General features: G+C 50.7%; 3 protein-coding genes across 8 annotated transcripts; 1 reads left to right on the top strand and 2 right to left on the bottom strand.

Annotated features, from left to right (window-relative positions):
* Positions 1–402: 402 nt before the first annotated feature.
* On the bottom strand, positions 403–6,751 carry STK19 (serine/threonine kinase 19). The gene is given in 7 exon segments (XM_016121559.2): positions 403–839; positions 1,040–1,187; positions 1,295–1,392; positions 2,227–2,366; positions 2,673–2,768; positions 5,935–6,092; positions 6,221–6,751. Coding segments are annotated over 7 exon segments (1,194 nt in total). The 5' UTR covers positions 6,729–6,751; the 3' UTR covers positions 403–793.
* On the top strand, positions 6,621–8,925 carry DXO (decapping exoribonuclease). Of its 4 annotated transcripts, none has more exons than XM_016121561.2 (7): positions 6,621–6,806; positions 7,023–7,423; positions 7,592–7,827; positions 7,914–8,133; positions 8,262–8,397; positions 8,535–8,629; positions 8,714–8,925. In XM_016121561.2, exons 2-7 carry the CDS (start codon positions 7,068–7,070, stop codon positions 8,862–8,864), a joined length of 1,194 nt encoding a protein of 397 aa, XP_015977047.1. In that variant the 5' UTR covers positions 6,621–6,806; positions 7,023–7,067; the 3' UTR covers positions 8,865–8,925. The 4 variants fall into 4 exon arrangements, with proteins under 4 accessions (XP_015977047.1, XP_015977048.1, XP_015977046.1 ...); XM_016121562.2 differs by having other exon boundaries at positions 6,653–6,790; positions 7,062–7,423; XM_016121560.2 differs by having other exon boundaries at positions 6,653–6,790.
* On the bottom strand, positions 8,806–18,935 carry SKIV2L (Ski2 like RNA helicase). Of its 3 annotated transcripts, XM_016121548.2 has the most exons (28): positions 18,819–18,935; positions 18,638–18,741; positions 17,908–18,017; positions 17,695–17,812; positions 17,489–17,603; positions 17,309–17,383; positions 16,967–17,020; positions 16,691–16,881; positions 16,408–16,536; positions 16,068–16,213; positions 15,542–15,688; positions 15,325–15,409; positions 15,045–15,151; positions 14,600–14,746; positions 14,425–14,521; positions 14,039–14,251; positions 13,847–13,957; positions 12,324–12,554; positions 11,819–11,956; positions 11,526–11,663; positions 11,269–11,373; positions 10,781–10,928; positions 10,565–10,691; positions 10,243–10,453; positions 9,945–10,055; positions 9,650–9,868; positions 9,325–9,465; positions 8,982–9,230 (listed from the first exon to the last, which is right to left on the bottom strand). In XM_016121548.2, the coding sequence occupies exons 1-28, from the start codon at positions 18,838–18,840 to the stop codon at positions 9,030–9,032; spliced, it is 3,741 nt and encodes a 1,246-aa protein (XP_015977034.2). In that variant the 5' UTR covers positions 18,841–18,935; the 3' UTR covers positions 8,982–9,029. The 3 variants fall into 3 exon arrangements, with proteins under 3 accessions (XP_036094261.1, XP_015977034.2, XP_015977032.2); XM_036238368.1 differs by having other exon boundaries at positions 8,806–9,253; positions 10,243–10,691; positions 18,819–18,903; XM_016121546.2 differs by having other exon boundaries at positions 10,243–10,691; positions 18,819–18,903.
* Positions 18,936–18,950: the final 15 nt, after the last annotated feature.

Below are 18,950 nucleotides of genomic sequence, written 5' to 3'. Positions count from 1 at the left end.
TAGCCCAGAGATAGATCCTCTTTCCCTGTTAACCCCTCTCATACCAAAGCCCTGTGCATCTCCCCTACTGGGAGTAGCTGGGTACATGTACGCATACACGCTCAGTAGTGGGCGTAGCACACTACTTCTTCGTCAAGGCCCTAACAAAACAAGGTACTAGGACACTAGTTTCTTACTATAACCCCCACAAAATCTGAACTACACTAGGCCTTTGCTTTTTGCAGGCCCTGACAGAAATTCCGTGATTTAGATCAGGCACATCCTCAACACCCCACAGGGGGAACTAGCCTCAATGTCCCTTTTCCTCTCTGAACAATGAGGCAAAGTTCAGGCTCAAGTGTGGCTTTACCTCTAGCCCCAAACGAGGCATCACACATCACATTAAACAAAAGACACCCAGGAAACAGCACCGGCACAAGTACTTTATTTGGCAGTTTCAACCCAACATGTAGGGAAGAGAACCCTGTCCTCCCTCACCAGCCTCCCCAGAAACCCCACCTCCCAAGACAATCACAGCAGCACCTTGCTGTATGAAAGGCAGTAGCCATGGCCTTGGCACAGTTTCTGGCTCCACTTCCATGGAAGAGCAGAGAAGCATTGCCCAAACCCCACCACTGGCTTGGAGCCCAGGTAAACGGCAGCAGTCACGTCTGACCCTTTGTACAGTCATGGACCCAACACAAATCCGGGTCCCAAGCTTTCCCAAGGTGACCTTGTCTCAGCCACCACTGGGCAACACTCCTGGGCCCCTCTAGCCCCACTCTGTGGAGATGTGTAACGATGAGTAGAATCCTCATGTCTCCGGTAGGCGCAGGAGGGTTCCAGAAGTGGTGGAGACACTGTACAAGAAAAAGACATGGCTAGAGGCAGACACATAGGCCCAGGGTCTAGGAAGAACTCAGAACTTGGCCAGGATGTTCCAGGGGGTTCCAGAGGAGAGAGGAGCTGGGCTTCCCTAGTGAATGAAGCAAGAGTGGGGAGGAAACCCAACCTTGGGTCATTGTTCTGTCAGTTGCCAGAGGCTGGGGGCAAGACTCACCAGTCTACCAGCTGGGCCCCAATGAGGTCATGCACGTGGTAGGCAAGGCCGAGTCGTACCGCAGCAGGTGTCCGCCGGCCCAAGAGCTCTGAAAGGAGTAGCTCCCGGTACTTGGCCTTCCGAACCATGCCGAGGACAGCCTGGCGCCCTGGAGGAGACATGGCACAGGAGTGGGGAAAGGTAAGGCCTTCAGGTCAGAGGAGCCACCAAAAGATGTTCTTGAGGGGCTGGGGACTTGAGCTGCAGGCAGGATACCTTTAACAAAATACTTAATGAATCTCCCAGCTCCAGGCACAGCTAGCCACCAACTCCCAGCATCTCGGACAGTAAGGACTCCAGCATTCACCAGCTGCCTAAGCGGAGTGGGAAGGCAAGAGAGATGAGGTCTTGTCTCTGAGAATCTTCTCCCCTCCCTGTCCACTAATGTTTGGATACTGTCTCAAGAAACATAGGCAACCCTGCAAAGGGGCTGGTAACAGATGCCCTACCCCCACCCTGGGGTGGTTCTGCTCACCCTCCATGCCCTTGCTGGTCCCATTTGCCTACCTGACTGCCCCCACCCCAATGCCTTCTATTCTTGCTATTACTTGTTTGCTAAAACCACTCTCAGAAGCCCTCCCTGACCTCATTCCCTGACACACACTTAGTCTCACCCCCTGGGGAGAAGTAAGGGTCTTTCTTCTGTGTTCCTGTCATTGCCTCCACAGACCTCATCATGGCTCCTCCCACATCTTACTGAAAAGAATTCATAAAATGCTTTCACATAAACCACAGGTTATAACATAGGGAACCTGAGCCAAATACAGCCCCTGAATTGGTATTTTTATTTAGCCCTTGCCTGTTTGTTGTTTTCTTAATGTGAGTGCTTTAGAGGCATCACAGCTCCTACCATTCTCTATTCTCTTATCTTACCATGATTCACATCAGGCATTTATGATTCCTGCCCGGCCTCTATATGTAATTTGATTAGCCACCCAGATCTCTTGAATTTTAGTCCAGGGCTCTTTCTATGGCCCCAGGTAAGACAAGCCTCCTCTTTTGGGGGAGGAATACAAATTCAGGTCATTTTACTAAAAAGAAGAGTCAGCCTTTTTTGGCAGGTTCAGCAAAAGGAAAAGGACAAGGCTAGATAGGACAGAGGCAGGGAGGTACCAGATGACGGATTTGGTTGATCCCCCAAGTCTCACGTGATCTCTGTGTCCCTGAAGCCAAAGGTCTGTGTCATTTGGTCCTGCTGGAAGCTAAGGTCCCCACAGGCTGGAAGCACCGAAGCCAGAAACTTCTGCACTGCCCCAGCATACGATCGGCCATCACAGGCCTTGAGGACCTGGAATCAGATGAGAGACATGTTCTGGCTCCTTCCGCACCCTCCAGGGACTTCCTTCCCAGGATATTTCTCTGCACGTGGGAGGCAGATTCCCTTCTGCTTGGGCCCTTTCACCTCTCATATTTTTCTTCCTTCTACTCCTCCTTCTCCTCTAGCTCATATTACTACTTACCAGAGCCCTGTGCCTTCTCTGTAAAAGGCATGGGGGATAGGGGTGGGAATTGTCTCTTTTCTTTTTATTGCCTTTCCCCAATTTCCATGACTGCCCACCCCTGCTCCTTATGACACACACATGATCGCACGCACTCTGATCTTGTAGTCTTCGGTGAAGATGATTCCATGGGCATCCAAGTCGAACCCTAGCTGGATGATTCTGATCTCCCCCTGCTCTTGAAGCGCCTTCTGTTTCCAAACAGATGGAAATGAAAAGAAGGGTGTCAAGGTAAGATGCTCTGCTACACTCTGGGCATTTTGGGGCAGGGAAATTTTTATATGCCCATATTGGGGATTTTTTCTCTAAGTAAAGGAAAAACTGTAGAAGGAAAATCAAGTGGATCACCAAATAGTCTTTTCCAATTAGTTACTCACACTCCCACCCACCCACCTCATCTGTTGTCTGTTAACCAATCAATACATATTTTCTAAGACCAATCATATGCTGGACATGAGATAAAACAGTGATTAAGACGCAGGCTATCCCCTTAAGGAATTAACAGTCTAGGTATGGGATAGAGGAAGGTAAAGAGGAATATACAATAAAATGTTTAAAACAAATAAAAATCAACCAGGACCACAGCAAGAATCAACATACCCACTAAAAATTAATTAAAATGCTGGGTAAAATATTATTTTAAAAGTTGTTAAGCACTAAAGAGCTCACAACATAATAAGGAATTACCAGACTAATACAAACTCTAAGTGAACACAAGAATTCATAGAAGTAATTGGGACATGGAGAGCATTTGATGATCTCAACAAATATGTCCAGCACAGTCAAAAATAACTGGACACACAAGAAAAATTCAAAAGAAACTGACAATAAAAATAGACACACAAAAAAACATGTTATCATGCAATTATCAAAAACCAACTGCTTTTTAAAAATGATGTTTATGATGCTGAAATAAATAAAAGCCAAGATAAAAAACTTAAGGAGAAAATTAAAAAGACTGACAAAACAGATCTGAAAAAGATCCAAGTAGAAATTCTAGAATTAAAAAACAAGGCAAGTGCAATTAAGAACTCAATGGAAACCAATATTACCCCAGTAAACTGAAAGAAAGAAAGAAAGAAAGAAAGAAAGAAAGAAAGAAAGAAAGAAAGAAAGAAAGAAAGAAAGAAAGAAAGAAAGAAAGCAAGGAAGGAAGGAAGGAAGGAAGGAAGGAAGGAAGGAAGGAAGGAAGGAAGGAAGGAAGGAAGGAAAGAAGGAAGGAAAGAAGGAAGGAAGGGTAAGAAATAATTCAATGGATGGGTTTAATGGACACCAGCACCACTAAATGAAAAGCTAATAATCTGTAAAACAGATCAAAAAAACTAACCAGAACAGTCAAAAAGATTGAAAATGCAGACAAGAGACTAAGTGACTTAAAGGATAAAAAGAGAAGGTCAAATGTATGTTTAATTGGAGTCCCAGTAGGAATGAAGAGATAATAAGCTAGGGGAAATATTTAAAGAGCCAATAACAAATCCACAATCACAAAAGTATATTAATCCAGCTTTCATTAACTCATAAAACAAACAGACAAAATAATATGAAGAAAGCGAAGACTTCAATGACTCTAGTTAGTTAGAAATTAGTAACTGAAAATGCATATTCTTTTCAAATATACATAGAATATTTAGCAAAACTGGCCAAATACCACAAAGCAAGCCTCAAAAGGTTTCAAATGACTGAAATCATATTGTATATGTTCTCTGGCCACAGTAGCATTTAAAACAAAAATCGGTAACAACAAAGTAATAAAAAAATGTTTAGAAATTAATACATATATTTTGAATCAACCCAATGAATCGAAGAAAAAAAAACACAAAGAAAATTAGAAAACATTTTGAAATGAATGATAATAAAAATATATACCAAAACGGGAGACAGATAAACCTCAATACTTAGCAGAAAACTACAGCCTGACATGAATCTATTAAAAAAGAAGAGAAGATTAAAATTAATGGAGGTAAAAAGGTAGAATAAACTCAACAGTAGGGGATAAATAAACAGATTAATAAAATAGAAAACATGCATATGAGGGAGCAATAGAACTAAATATTAATTTTTTTTGAAAGACTATTAACATTGATAAACCACTGGTGAGACTGACCAAGAAAAAGAGGGGAGAAACCTAAAGAAAGCACAGATAACTAATACAAAGAATGAAAAATAAAGTTATCACTACAGATTTTACAAACAATGAGATTGTAAACTTTATACTAATAAATTTGAATATTTAGATTAAATTGATGAATTCCTAGAAAAATACAATTTCTTCCATGAGAATGGACAAAATGGGATATTCACAAAACAGAAATCTGTGAAAATTAATGAGTCCCAGGAAACTGTATTTTTGAAGCAGGTAGAACTCAGGACATACTCTGAGAAACACTGCCTTAAATGCTGGTATCTCGCAGCACTGGATTTGGTCCTATTACCTTTCATTGTAAACCCAAGGTCCTTAACCTGGGCTCTCAGAGAATCTAGGAAATACCCTCCCCCACCCCGTTATATATGTACTTTGTGTGTGTGTGTGTGTGTGTGTGTGTGTGTGTGTGTGTGGCATATATGCATTTTTCTAGAAAGAGAGCCATCGCTTTCATTATCTCCTGAAGTTTATAAAAAAGTTAAAAATCACTCTACTCACTCTTTCTACCCGATCTCACCCACATCCACAGACTGAACCACTACTCACATCTCTATAACTTCCAGTTCTATATCACTGGCTCGGGATTCTCTCCAAACCCTCTTATCCAATTGTCTACTACACATTTGCCTTTGGATGCTCCACAAGAACCTCCAACCCAACTTGCACAAAATTAAACACATCACTTCTGTCCTCAACAACTCAGTGTGCTCCTACTCTATTCACTCCACCAACCACCTAGCCTGTCATCTGGAAAATCAGTTATCCTGGATTCCTCCCTCTCTTCCCACTTCCCACATCCCTCGCCTAGCCCCTCCTCTCTACTATACTACCTTAGTTTAGGCCTCACCAGTTTTCAGCTGCAGTATCTTCCTGATTTCCCTGCCTCATCTTACTACCTCCAAGCCGCCCTATACACCGTTCCCTCTCCTGTTTAACATGCTCTACCAGCTCAGTGTAAAATGGAAATATTGATGCACAAGGCCTGTTGTGATCTGACATCTTCCTGTATTACCAGCGGTGTTAAACTCCAACCATGTCCAACAATCCAGTTTCCCCAAGAGCTTCGCTCTTTCACATCCAAAATTCGCACGCTCCCTACTGCCGAGGATCTTTTTACAGGGTTTGTAGCACTGCAATGCCTGGCACAGAAAGAATCTAACGCTTGCTGAATGGCTGGTGGACCCACTGAGGTCGGTGGCCCTGGCACCCCTCACCAGCTGCCGGTCAGCCGCGGTCCGGTCGGGCACCAGGCTGTACACCTGGCTCTTGAGTGCGATAGGCGGCAGCGCATCTTCGAACAGGCCTCGCGGAAACAGCCCCACCAGCTCCGTGACTGCTGCGTGCGCCGACCCTCGGTGGGGAGACCTGGTCACTGGGAGGCGAATTGGGGGAGAGAAAGAAACTCTTATGGGGACGCCGTTCTCCCAACATCTAAGGTGACGAGAGGAGAGGCCGTTGCGGCCGGGGTCTTGAGCCGCGCCCTGGGGTTGTCATGGTTACCTGCCTCGCCCGTCAAAGGATCTGCCTCTGCAGGACCTCGTTCCCGCCACCTCTTCAGTCCCAGCGTCTCCGGGACCAGGCGCTGCCTCTTCCGGCTCATGTCCCGGGATCTTGTGGAGCTCGGGAACGGGTAGATATTGCGGAAGAGACCACGAAAACAGAGACTTCCGGCGCGGAGCAGTGACGTCCTCGCAGACCAGTCAGCCAGTGTAAGCTGGACAACGCGGTGACGAAGGAGGCCTCCCCTCGTCCTCTCTCGGGCTCTGACTGGGAGGGGCGGCGCCAATGAGGATTCCAGTTCCTCCCGGGCCTGCTGAGGTCGCACGGCCAATGCTGCTTGGCTGCCACCAGGAGCTCTCACATCACGGACCTCTGGCGGGGCGCCTGGGGCCACGTCGCGTTCAACTTCCAGGTGGAGAGCGTACCCTCATCCCACCGCCCCCGAGGGATTTGCCCGCCACTGTCGCTGAATGATTGCATCACCGAGAGCGGAAAACCACTTTTGCATCCCTCTTCGACTTCTGATGTACCTGCCCGTGACGTCATAGCTCGACGGACGTAGAAATCGAGGTTGGCGCGCTCAGGGGTAACCAGATCCTTGATCTGAGCCCAAACACTCTTGCTAACCTCACCGTCTTGGGAAAATCGCAGAGGGGGCTGAGGGTGGAGAGATCAAGGGGAAAGGCTGCGGGTGGAGCTTGCGATGGTTCTGTGTGAGGGGCTGGCAGCCTGCCTGTTTCAAGGCCAGAGCCTGGCCATCAGGAGGTTCGCTTAGTTCTGACCTGGAGTCCCCCTTCTCCAGGCCTCCTCTGTAGAAGGACAACTTTCTCCCATATCTCAGGACCTCATGGAGCCCAGAGGGACCAAGAGAGGAGCTGGGAAGATAGAAGCAGCTGAGCCTCAGAACAAACTCCCCCGCCCAGCACCCTCATTACCCACAGACCCTGCCCTGTACTCTGGGTCCTTTCCTTTTTACCGGCGCCCTTCCCAACTGGGCTGCTTCTCCCTGGATGCCCAACGCCAGTACCATGGAGATGCCCGAGCCTTGCGCTACTACAGCCCACCTCCCACCAACGGTCAGGGCCCCAACTTTGACCTCAGAGATGGATACCCCGATCGATATCAGCCCCGGGACGAGGAGGTCCGAGAGCACCTGGACCATCTGCTGCGCTGGCTCCTGGAGCACCGAGGCCAGCTGGAGGGGTGAGCAGACCACAGCACGAGATGAAGAGACCTATACCTTCCCCCCTAAAATTAGGAGAGCCAAATCTAGAGGGCGTTCAGTCCTTAGAAGGAACTTGGGCTATTCTTTGGGGGAGCCATCTGAGCTAATGCTTGTGTCAGATCTTCAGCCTCTAACTCCTCCCTCAGGGGTCCAGGATGGCTGGCAGGGGCCATAGTGACATGGCGGGGGCACTTGACAAAACTGCTGACAACACCGTATGAGCGGCAAGAGGGCTGGCAGCTGGCAGCCTCCCGGTTCCAGGGGACACTGTACCTGAGTGAGGTGGAGACACTGGCTGCTCAGGCTCAGAGGCTTGCCCGGCCACCCCTCCTCCGGGAGCTTATGTACATGGGGTACAAATTCGAGCAGTATATGTGTGCAGGTGAGAGTTGCCCCTGCTCTGTAGCCCCCTTTCCCTCCCCCAGACTGAGAGTCTCCACCCCTACTGCTGCTTCTCTCCTTGTGCAGACAAACCTGGAGGCTCCCCAGACCCCTCTGGGGAAGTTAACACCAACGTGGCCTTCTGCTCTGTGCTACGCAGCCGCCTGGGAAACCACCCTCTGCTCTTCTCAGGGGAGGTAGACTGCACAGACCTCCAGGCCCCATCCTCACAGCCCCCTACTTGCTATGTGGAGCTCAAGACTTCCAAGGAGATGCACAGCCCTGGCCAATGGAGGAGCTTCTACAGGTTCAGGAGGGTGTTGGACAGGGCAAGAGCTTAGAACTGACAGCTGGGAAAGGAACTTGGGGTAAGAGGAGGAGGCTGGAGGGTAGAGGTGGGGTCCCACTGACACCTCGCCTTTCCTGACATGACAGACACAAGCTCCTGAAATGGTGGGCTCAATCATTCCTCCTGGGGGTCCCAAATGTTGTCGCTGGCTTCCGTAACCCAGAGGGTTTCATCTGTTCTCTCAAGACTTTTCCCACCATGCAGATGTTTGAACACGTCAGGGTAAGCCAATGGAGTCACAACACCCACCTGTGCCCCCTAAGCAAGACCACAGGTACAGGGTCCAGGGCTGCAGCACGCCTTCCCCTTTTCCCACCCTCACCCTCACTCATCTCTGCCTCCTCCTCGGCCCTCTCCAGAATGACCGTGATGGCTGGAATCCCTCCGTGTGCATGAACTTCTGTGCTGCCTTCCTCAGCTTTGCCCAGAACACAGTTGTCCAGGATGACCCCAGGTGAGGCATTCAGCTCTACCCCTCCCCTCTAGGCCCAGAAGCTCGGCTTCCAGTCCTCAACTGGTGACTCCATTTTCCCCTCAGGCTCGTCCACCTCTTCTCCTGGGAGCCTGGGAGAGCAGTCACAGTGTCTGTACATCAAGATGCACCCTATGCCTTCCTGCCCACGTGGTATGTGGATGCCATGACCCAAGACCTCCCATTACCCCCCAAGACGCCTTCCCCCAAGGACTAATCCTTCAGAGGGGACTGGTCCTGTCTCCGTGCACAGATAAAGGCATATTTCTAGGTGGTTCTCCCTGCTGTGTCTTTTGAGCTGAGTCTTCCCTACCCAGCACAGTACCTCAAGTACTCACAGGTGGTTTGCTCTTTTATTATTACATTTTTACACAAGGGCCATTCACTGTGTGTAGAGGCTAGCTGCAAAGACGATGTCCCTCCGTAGCAGGGTAGCTGCTGTCTCCATTTTAGCACCTAGCACAGGCTCACCTACCAGGCGGGCTGCCCCCCGCAGCGAGCGACACATCTCAGCCAGGCGCTGGATGCAGCGAACGACCAGGCCTTCAGGGGTCCCAGAGAGCCCTGCCAACTCAGAGAAGGGCTATGGAGGAAACAAGGTGGGGACTGAATTCAGTAGGTCTGGGCAGCCTCTCCCCAACCAGCCGTCCACAAAACCCCAAACCCCAGTTACTCACCATGCCCCGAGCCCACTCGTACACAACCTCAACCAGCCCAAAATTCAGCTCCCCTACAAATTCTTCCACTGTCTGGTTCAGGCCACAGGCCACCTGGACCTCACCAATCCTCTTGGCCACAGCCCGGACACGTTCTACTCCCTACAGATGGGGAAGGAAAGGTAAAGACCTGCCTTTCTGCTCCAAGATGGGGGAGGCTCAGACCAAAGAAGAAGTCATTTCAGCTCTTAGGAGCACTTACAGGACTGGAGAGGTCACTTGGGGAAACTTTGGGGTGGGGACTGCGAATGCTACAGCCAGGGTAGAAGAGGAGTGGGTCCCATACCTGTTTGAGGGTGCTTGGGAGCTGCTCCCCAGTGTCCCCAGAGCTCTGGCAGACCAGGCCAGAGAGCAGGGCCGCAATCTCCTCTGGCTGCAAGGCACTCAGAGCATTGTCAAACATGAGTTCAGTGAGGAGCAGTTCATGGCTGCTCATGGCACAAGCCACCCGCCCTGCCAGCTTCACCGTGCCTGCCTCGTCTACATAACCCAGGATTCGAAGCACCTAGAAGATAGATGGTGGGTGTTGGGAACTGACCATCCTCTCCCTTGCTATCCCCTCTGCCCCCCACCACTCTCACCTCTACTCGCTGGTGGTACTCGGGGAGCAGCAACAGCGACTGATCTGACAGCAGGAAGCGCAGCCGCTCCATCTCCTTCTGTATCTGCATTCGCTCCCGTAGCTTCAGGTACTGCAGAAAGCCACAGGGAGAGCCACAGGCAAGAGCATGTTAGCCTACCTCTTACCCTTAAAGGGAAGAGGGAGTTGATTGGGGCGGGGGCAGCTGAGGACCAGAGCTGAGATGGAAGTGGGCAGCTTACAGGGGACCAGAAAGGAAACACCCCCTCCAGCTTTGGAACTAGCATCCAGGGTCCTACCTGGGTAGGGAAACGAGGGCTGTGCACGCACTGGGCCCCCCGAATCAGCTCCTCAAGCTTCCGGGCCCGGAGCTCCCCTTCAACCACCGACACATCCTTGAGCTGCAAGTCATTGACAGGGTCAAGGGTAGGGGGTCCTGCTGGATAGGCCTGAGCCAGACGCAGCAATTCCTGGACAGCAGTGGTCACAGCAGCAATGGGAGGATCCTTCCTGAGGAAGGAGGAGATGAGACTTCTTTTCCACAGGAACCACCCCAGGCACCTCCCTACTCCCAATTTCGTGGTCGCTCCCCAGGAAACGGGACTCCCCAGCATCTCTAACTTGAATTTCGGTAGCTGCCTCTTGCTGAAATCCTCCAGGATCTTCTCTCCATTCACCCGGAGCACTTTGGTGGTGATGGCAGCCACGTCTCCTGTCTGGAGCTTGGCCACAGTATGGTCACAAGGCCCTGTGAAAAGGGGAGAACAGGGTCCGACCTCGCCATGAACCCAGTTCCTGCACTGCTGTCAGGAACCTGGCTGTCTGCTCCACTCTCACCTTCGGGCAAGAACAGCTTGAATCCTATGAGGTCATCCGGGTAGGGCACATCTGGGGAGGCTGACCCCCTCTCCTGCGGGTCCTCAGATGTGGGTTTATCACACAAAACCAGGGTTGTGAATACTCTGCTCATAGAGTTCGAGGAGACCTAGAGAGGTAGGGAGGTCAAATGGGCCGTCTGAGGAGTAGACAGCAAAGGCAGAGATCACGTCCCCACCCTCAGGCAGGGATCATGGAGCAACCAGGCAGAGCCCACCAGTACAGACTGGTAACCAAGTCAAGCAATCAGAGCAGACTGTGGGGATGGAGGTGAGGATTGTGGGGGGGGTTCGAAAGATGAGGTGGGCATGAAGTGGTGATGGAAAGGAAAGGAGGGCAAAAGAGGAAAATGAAAGCACTGGTGAGTGTAACCTGCCCCCATTAAATGGAGAAGACCAAGAGGGCTTGCTCTTCCCTCCCTCTGGGGCCCAAATTCCTCCTGCCCTCACCTGCAAGATCACACCCAGTACATTGTGATGCTCCTGATTCTTCACAACCACCACCCTTCCGGCTGAGAGAGATTTCAGCCCGTTCACAGACTCTAGGACACGGCGCTGAAGAGTGGGGATATGCACAAAGGAGACAGGGAGGAAGGGTCATGAGGACACTGGGATTAGGTTCAGAAGCACCCAGAGTGTTGAATTCTCTTCCTTCCTGCCCACTCCTCCACCCCCCACCGCCCTAACACAAACACACACTCATGCACCTGGATCAGGCTCCGGGTCTCTGTCAATTCCTCCCCCCAGTGGTAATACTCAAGCAAGTCAACCAGTTGGCCAGTCATGTCCGGCTCCTCCAAGGCCCCCAGCTTCTTGGACAGTTCAGCCAGAGACTGTTCATGGGCCTGGGCATAAGTGGGAGCAGGTACGAAATGAATCTTCAGGCTCAGTCTGCTACACCCCCACCTTCACCCCACTAGCCTCTAGAAGCCCACCTCTTCCCAGCCTGTTTTCCCATGCCAACATCCTGCCCAGTATACTGGTCACCCTAACCCCTCACCTTGCTGTCCTTGCGAGATGGAAACTCAGAGAAGCTCCTCTTCATCATGTCCTCCACCCTGAGGGCATCCACCCGCAGCAGGTTAAGGATCATGGTATACGTGAGGCGGAACTGCGACTGCAGCTGAGACGGCTTTCCCTAGGCCGAGTGAGAGAAGTCAGTGAGATCAGGGTAGAACCTGCTGCTCCCCAGCCAGCCCTCTGAGGACTGGCTCTACCCTAGCAGAGCTAATCCCAGCTCCATAACTACAGGGCCATAGACAAACTGCCTGCTCACCAACTCTGCAAAATAAAGGACGGAAAATTCAGTAATAGACTCTCAAAGGTCCTATCTAGCTCCGCATTCAGTGAAAAGGCTAGAGATGAGATCCAATCTCATCTTTGGATCATCTTACTCCTATGCTGTCTCCTCCCAAGCAGAAGAAAAAGTAGAAAAGAGAGGGGAAGAGAGCTGGAAAAGAATCCAGTAGGTCCCCAAAGCTAGGACCCTCCTGGCTCCAGCTCACCATCATCATGCGGTGCAGGTCCACCATCTCAGGCACGCGGCCTTTGCAGAGCAGGATGACAGTGCCTGTGGGGTCCAGGCCCCTCCGGCCTGCCCGGCCTGCCATCTGCACATACTCCCCAGGGAGCAGGTCCCGGAAGGTGGAGCCGTCGTGCTTGCGCATGGAGTCGAACACCACTGTTCGGGCTGGCATATTTACACCCATGGCGAAGGTTTCTGTGGCAAACAAGACCTGGAACGGGAAAAGAGAGGATCAGCAAGGGGCTACACAGAGACCAGTCTTGACTAAGCACACCTTACTTCATAGCCAAGGCTAAGTAGGCACCTGGCTCCATCCAGAAGATTAACTCGCAGAATCTCATTCAACTCTCCAGACAAATCTAGAATGGGAACTATAATTTTCCTCAATTTCTTTGGCTACCTTTTCTTTCCTTGTACATCCATATTCCATTCCCAACTCCCCACTGTCAGTCATTCCAACGTTTTTAAAATCCTTGTATGAATATGTTCTTGCATACTGTGTCTTGTTTTGTGGGCACATAATTTACAATTCACATGAAAGGCAGCTATATATCTCCTGTTTTCTTACTTCTTTCCTCCAAATAGCATTTCCAGCATCCATCCACGTTCCTGTGGTTATACCGAACCCTTTGCTTCTAACTGTGGCAGGACACTCTGGAGTGCATGCCCTACACTTACCTGCATGTTCTCCCAGTGAAGGACACCCTTGTGGCAGCAACACCCTGCCTCAAGCCTATAGCCAACTAAGGAAGAGCAGGCATATTCCCTCATGGACCAGGGTGAGAACTTCATTGTGGTTTATACTCAGGAATAAAATTTAAGATCAAAGAATATATTATACTTATTTTTGCCTAAAGAGTGTCAGGGTGCACTCCAGACTAGCCACACCTGCACAAGGTTTCCTATAATCCTATACAGGAATATCTCACTTCATTGCAGTTCGCAAATATTGCATTTTTACCAACATTGAGGCAAGACCCTCCAAGAGGAAAAAGATTATGACTCGCTGAAAGGCTCAGATGATGGTTAGCATCTTTTAGCAATAAAGTTTCTTTTAGTTAAAGTAGTACTTTGTTTTTAGACATAACGCTATTGCACATTTAATATGTAATACAAACACAACTTTTACATGCACTAGAAGACAAAAAAACTCACGTGACTCACTTTATTGCAAATTCCCTTTATTGCAATCGTCTGGAACTGAACCTGCAATATCTCTGAGGTATGCCTATAGTTTCCCACATCTTTGGCAACACTTGGCATTAGCCAGTTTCCTAAGTTTTACCAGTCTAATAATCATACAATGATACCTCGTGAGTATATCAAATTTGCATTTTGTTGATGACGACTTAAATGCTTGCTAGCTTTTCCAGTTTCTTTTCTTAATATGGCCTGGTATTATTTTATGCATCCCCACTTTAAGATGAGAAACCTAAAGTTCAAGGAGATTAGGTAATTTGCCCAAGGTCCTACAGTGAGTAAGTGGTGGAACAGCATGTGCACCTTGACCAGGCCGCGGCTGAAGAGCATCTCCACAATCTCCTTGAGGATGGGCAGGATGCCGCTGTGGTGCACACCCAGGCCTCGGTGCAGGAGCTCTGACATGTGCAGGACCTGCAGGGGGCCGAGGCCATGGTCAGGGGTGGGGTCACAGAGCACCCCATCCCCAGCAGTCTCCAAGTCTCCCATCCATACCTGGGGAAGCTGGCGGTCAGAGCCACGGAGGCGAGCAAGGCAGCGCTGCAGGAAGAGGTGAATCTCACTCTTCTCTGAACTTGTGGTGAGGTCAAGGGAGGTAAGGCCTGAGGCCTGCTCATCACAGCGGCCCCGGGAGAAGGTGAACACGACCACAGGCAGCTGCGCACGGGTACGGAGGAAGGCCAGGAGGGACAGGTACACACCACGGTCCTGGGGAAGGGGGCGCAAAGGGGCAGAGGTTGAGTCCCTGAACCAACAGGGGCCAAAGTAAAGAACCGTCAAGACAGTCACTGCTCAGACCTTAAGTCCAAACCCTGGGAGATGAGGAAAGAAAGGATGGCAAAAAATAGGTGGCGATGGGTACAAAGCCTGCTGGTTCTTACCTGTGCAGGCCCCCCGTGATGTGTGGGCTGTTTGGCCCCAAAGGTCTGAGCATGTTTGCTCATCCTCTCCTTTTTGGCCTCCACAGCTGCATAATACCTAGGGTATGAGGAGGGCAGCCATCACAGTCACACCCAGCCAGACCCAGCCCTGAAATCTCCCCTATCTCTGGCTTACCCCTTTGTGTGAAAGGTCCCTCGGGAGTCTAGCAACAGGAAGAGCTCACCCTGGGTCTTGGGGCTATTCCCTGTGAAGAGATAATGCTCCAGGGGGACAGGGCGAGCGACAGTGCTGATCACATAGATCTGGCGACGCTTCAGTCGTCTGAGTGGGAAGGAGATGGGAGTGTAGGAAGGAGCAGCTCATATATCCACCACCGTTCCCCTTTTGGCCTCACCCAGGCTTTTCTGGGAACCAGATTAGAAGGCTGTCCCCATGATTGTATCTCTCAACATGCAAAGTGGTCTGGGCCCAAGTGGGCCATGTTCCCCAACCCCTACCATTTCTCCTCTCCGCCCGTAAGGCCTGACCACTCTCCCTGCTGTGGCAGGCTTTGCCCCTGACCCCAACCAAGGAATACTACAACCCCCTTCACCCAAGCATCCCAGAACACACGTCTCACCCAATCCAGTCGGCAAATTCAAGGGCATTGGGGACAGTAGCACTCAGAAGGATGATGGAGACATGGTCAGGGAGCATGATGAGCACCTCCTCCCACACGACCCCACGCTGGACACAGAGAGAGAAGACAAGTCACGGGCAGCTCAGAAAGGGCTGCCCTTCTGCTCCTAGGATTCCATTTGGGGGCCAAAGAACGTAGTAAGATTTTAAGCTGTGTGGAATAGGGAACTGCTGAACAAGCTCCACAGGAAAGGACTGCGGGGGTCAATGATGCTCCTTACCTCAGCATCGTTGATATAGTGAACCTCATCAAAGATGACCCACTCCAGGTCCCGGATGACATCTGAGCCGCTATACAGCATGGAGCTGGGGGAAGAAAGACCAGAGGCTGACTCCCCAGTGGTTCCTGTCCCCACCCTCAACTTAGCCAACATGCTCTCCAGAGCAGCCTCACCTTCCTAACCAAAAATCCACCCACATTGAGTGCCCGTCTCTCACCGAAGGATCTCTGTCGTCATGATAAGGCAGGAGGCCTCCGGATGCAGCTGTACGTCCCCAGTGAGCAGCCCCACATCCCCAAATGTGTTTCGGAAGTCTCGGAACTTCTGGTTACTCAGAGCCTTGATAGGCGAAGTGTAGATAGTGCTGGGAAGAGGGTATTAAGTTAGCCAGTCTCCCCCCGCAGACTTGTGGTCAGCACCTCCTCTCCCAACCTGAGCCTTCCCAGCAGCATGCTGCAGAGCTCAGGTGCCCTCTTTCTTCACCCAAACTTCCCTCCACATGACATGACCCAAAAAAAATGTTGTCCCCCAACCCCTTCCTAAACTAAGTGCATACAGGTCATTCTTCTAACCTCTCTCCCTGTACCTTCTCATTTCTCTCTGGACCCCTGTCTCAGTTTTTCCTGTAAACCTCCCATCTAAAAGATGAAGTTTAAGATGTGAGGAAAAGATGAGATTTAGAAAGGATAGGGGAGAAAACAAGGATGGCTGGTAAAGGGGAAAGTTGGGGAGAGGACCTGTACCGCGTCATGTGCTTCTGGGCAAGGGCAATGGCATATTCAGCCACAACTGTCTTCCCCGCGGATGTATGAGCTGCCACAAAGACTGAGTCGTGCCGTTCCAAGTGCAGAATGGCCTGTTTCTGGAACACATCAGGCTCAAATGCCCACTGTAGGAGAGAGAAATAGATGGCAGCTGAAGAACAGAGGGGGGACTTCCTGCCTCTGGCTTACCAGGCATGCAGGGCAGTTGGGAAAAGGCCTGAGTGAGGCGAAGCTAATACTGAGGTCCAAGACTGGCCTGGAAGATGAGGGAGTGGACTGGAAGGAGGCAGTGGAGCATGTAAGGACTGGCCCACACTACCTGGAAGGCTGGCTTGGGAATGAGGCGGTAGAAATCACCAACAGGGGAGGTGACATCCACGGGAATGGCCCACTGCTCCTGAGGTGGGGGTTTGGAGAGCTCTGGCAGGGATACAACTGTGGATGCTTCCTGGAAAAGTTGGGGTGATATACAGCCAGAAAGCTCTCCATTACCACTCCCCACAGAAGATGCTCCAGTCTTTCCCTTAGACCCAACCGAGCCAGGCCACCCTCCCAGCGGCAAGACCCCTTCTTTCTTGCCTCCGCTGCCCAGAAGCACCAACCTTCAACACTAGATCCTCTAAGCTGCTTGTTCGGGCCAAGGCAGCACTGCAGGGAGAGGCTGAAACACTATCCTCTCTGGTACCTCCAGGCTGTCCCACTGCCTCCCTCTCAAACTCATCAATCCCACCCAAATCCAGGGGCTCCAGCAGACGGCTGAGACTGAACAACCCAGGAGCTGGAGCTGGGTGATCTGAGGAGCAAAGCAAAAAGGAGGCTTGTTCGTTTCATCTCTGTTCTATAGAAGGGCATCACTCAAAACTCATCTCAAAACTTACCCTTTGGTGCAAAGTCCATGCCTTTCTTGAAGCCAGGTGGAATAGTAAGAAGATCTGGAGAATAAGGACAGAGAGAATGAGGGTCACTGCATGCTATTGTTCAAGTTGTATACTCTCTAAACCTAAGAGATATCACTGACAGAACGGACATTATAGCTGGGAACATCTGTAGTAGTAATTTTCCAACAAATGACAGTAAGGGTTATGGAAGGGGTACCTTTTCCTAATTTACTCAAAGCTTGGAAGGGCTAACAGCAGCCCCATGATAGGCCTGGATCCCTTGTCCTCAGGGCCCAATCTTGGAGGCCCGCCTCCCAAGTGTCCATCCTGGCACTGCCTCACCTTTCTCAAAGTCTATATCCTCCTCAGCCTCCTCCTGAGTACTCAAATCTCTCATGGTGGGTTCATCCATTCCACCTGGGGAGAAGTTAGACAAATAAAGATTCTCAAAGGGTGATAGGGAAACTGTTCCTTGGAGACTGAGGGCTCCCTCCCCTACCATCTCATTTCCACAAGAGTCACCTGGCCAGAAAGGGTACTGTGTTGGATTTCCCCACAGGGACTGGGAGGTGGGTCCTGGTGGCCGGCGAAGAGACAAGGAGGTTGTGGCCGACAGGTCTGTGTTCTCCAGCAGGACCTGAGGCAAAAGATCAGATCCCCACTGAGGTTGACCTGGCCTCTGATACCCCTCTTTCCAACTCTACTTCTTGTGGCCCCTGATCTCTTACCTCCTTGTAGCCCAGTATCTGGCCTGTGGTTGGGTGTCTTTGGGCTTGTAGGTCAGAGGGGACTGGGGCCCCCAATATAGCCAAGAGAGACCAAGGATCCATCTTTCGCTGCCATTTTCTAGAGAGAAGGAAGTAATTTTCCAGTCTTTCTCTTCTGTCTCAGTTTCCTTAAGGAACCCATCTCCCTGGTCCAGACCCTTTCAGGCCCCTCACCGGGCTGAGTGTTCCACACCATGCAGGGGCAGCCAGGCTGGAGATGATAGAAATGACTCCTCTGCTTCTTGCTGTAGATCTGGAGCACAGGGAGGGAGGCCATGGGGAAGCTGGAAGAAGGGCAAGATGAAAGAAAGTGACAGATTCGTGTTTAGACTAGAAATGGTAGATGTCCCAGACAGACTAGGACAATCAAGGTGAAGCAGTATTTTCCAAAAGTTGTAATGCTTTACAGGACAAATGACCTGCTACTGAATTACCAAAGACACTGGTTAACAATACAGATTTTGGACTTCAAAATCTTGGGCTAGACTTAAGAATATGTATTTCAAAAGAGCTCCCTTCCTAATTATGAGGCACAATGAAATTCGAGAATCACTAGCTTTAGGAAAAAAAGGTCCCAGACCTAAAGATTATGAATTAGGGGTTCAAAGGTTAGCTAGTATCTCTGCCACCAACAAGTGCTTGGAGACAGAAGGGGGCTGCAATGAGAGAAGACACATTTGAAAGAGGAGTTAGGTCTCAGAGCTAAAGTACCCCAGCGCTCCTTCCTCGTCCTTACATGGGCTCCGACCCACAGCAGGTCCACTAGGCTGGAGTCTGTCCTCCACCATTCTAGGCCAGGATGACAGGTGTCCAGAGAGAAAAGAGTAAGTCATGCCCAGATCCTACTGTAAGAAAGAGATTTTATGCTGAAGAGGGTCAAAGGTTAGGGTCCAAAATCACTCACGGTGCTCTCTGGAGCCCCAGGCACATTCAGCAGCTCCCAGCGCCCTGTACATCCCAGCTCCACAGCCCGAAGGGGAAGATCCAGAGGGTCTGGGGGAGGTAACGCTGCAGGAGAAAAGCCATAGGTCAGGGATCAAGGGTCGATCCCGGTCTACTCCTTCGTGCCACCACCTCCCCCTTACCGAGTCGCTCTGTCTCCATCATCTTGGAGCCGCGGTGCGGCCCCAGCCCAGAAATGCAACAGGGAGCCGTGGGAACCCCGCCCCGGAACAGGCGGAAATAGAGGCAACTTCCGGTACACACCCCTTCGGGGG

This window comes from Rousettus aegyptiacus, unplaced genomic scaffold, assembly GCF_014176215.1.
Source record: "Rousettus aegyptiacus isolate mRouAeg1 unplaced genomic scaffold, mRouAeg1.p scaffold_m13_p_1, whole genome shotgun sequence".
NCBI lineage: Eukaryota > Metazoa > Chordata > Mammalia > Chiroptera > Pteropodidae > Rousettus > Rousettus aegyptiacus.
The sequence above is the reverse complement of the archived record's forward strand: the minus strand, read 5'-3'. Positions and strand labels throughout refer to the sequence as shown.

What these genes read in the sequence shown, in the direction of transcription:
- DXO (XM_016121561.2), top strand. Translation starts at nt 7,068, where the DNA reads ATGGAGCCCAGAGGGACCAAGAGAGGAGCTGGGAAGATAGAAGCAGCT. An exon ending in CGAGCAGTATATGTGTGCAG is followed by an intron (nt 7,828 to 7,913) that starts GTGAGAGTTGCC and finishes CTCCTTGTGCAG; the next exon opens with ACAAACCTGGAGGCTCCCCA. An exon ending in CAATGGAGGAGCTTCTACAG is followed by an intron (nt 8,134 to 8,261) that starts GTTCAGGAGGGT and finishes CTGACATGACAG; the next exon opens with ACACAAGCTCCTGAAATGGT.
- SKIV2L (XM_016121546.2), bottom strand. Translation starts at nt 18,840, where the DNA reads ATGATGGAGACAGAGCGACTCG. An exon ending in TAGAGGATCTAGTGTTGAAG is followed by an intron (nt 16,537 to 16,690) that starts GTTGGTGCTTCT and finishes CAACTTTTCCAG; the next exon opens with GAAGCATCCACAGTTGTATC. An exon ending in TACTGGGTGTGATCTTGCAG is followed by an intron (nt 10,929 to 11,268) that starts GTGAGGGCAGGA and finishes CTACCTCTCTAG; the next exon opens with GTCTCCTCGAACTCTATGAG.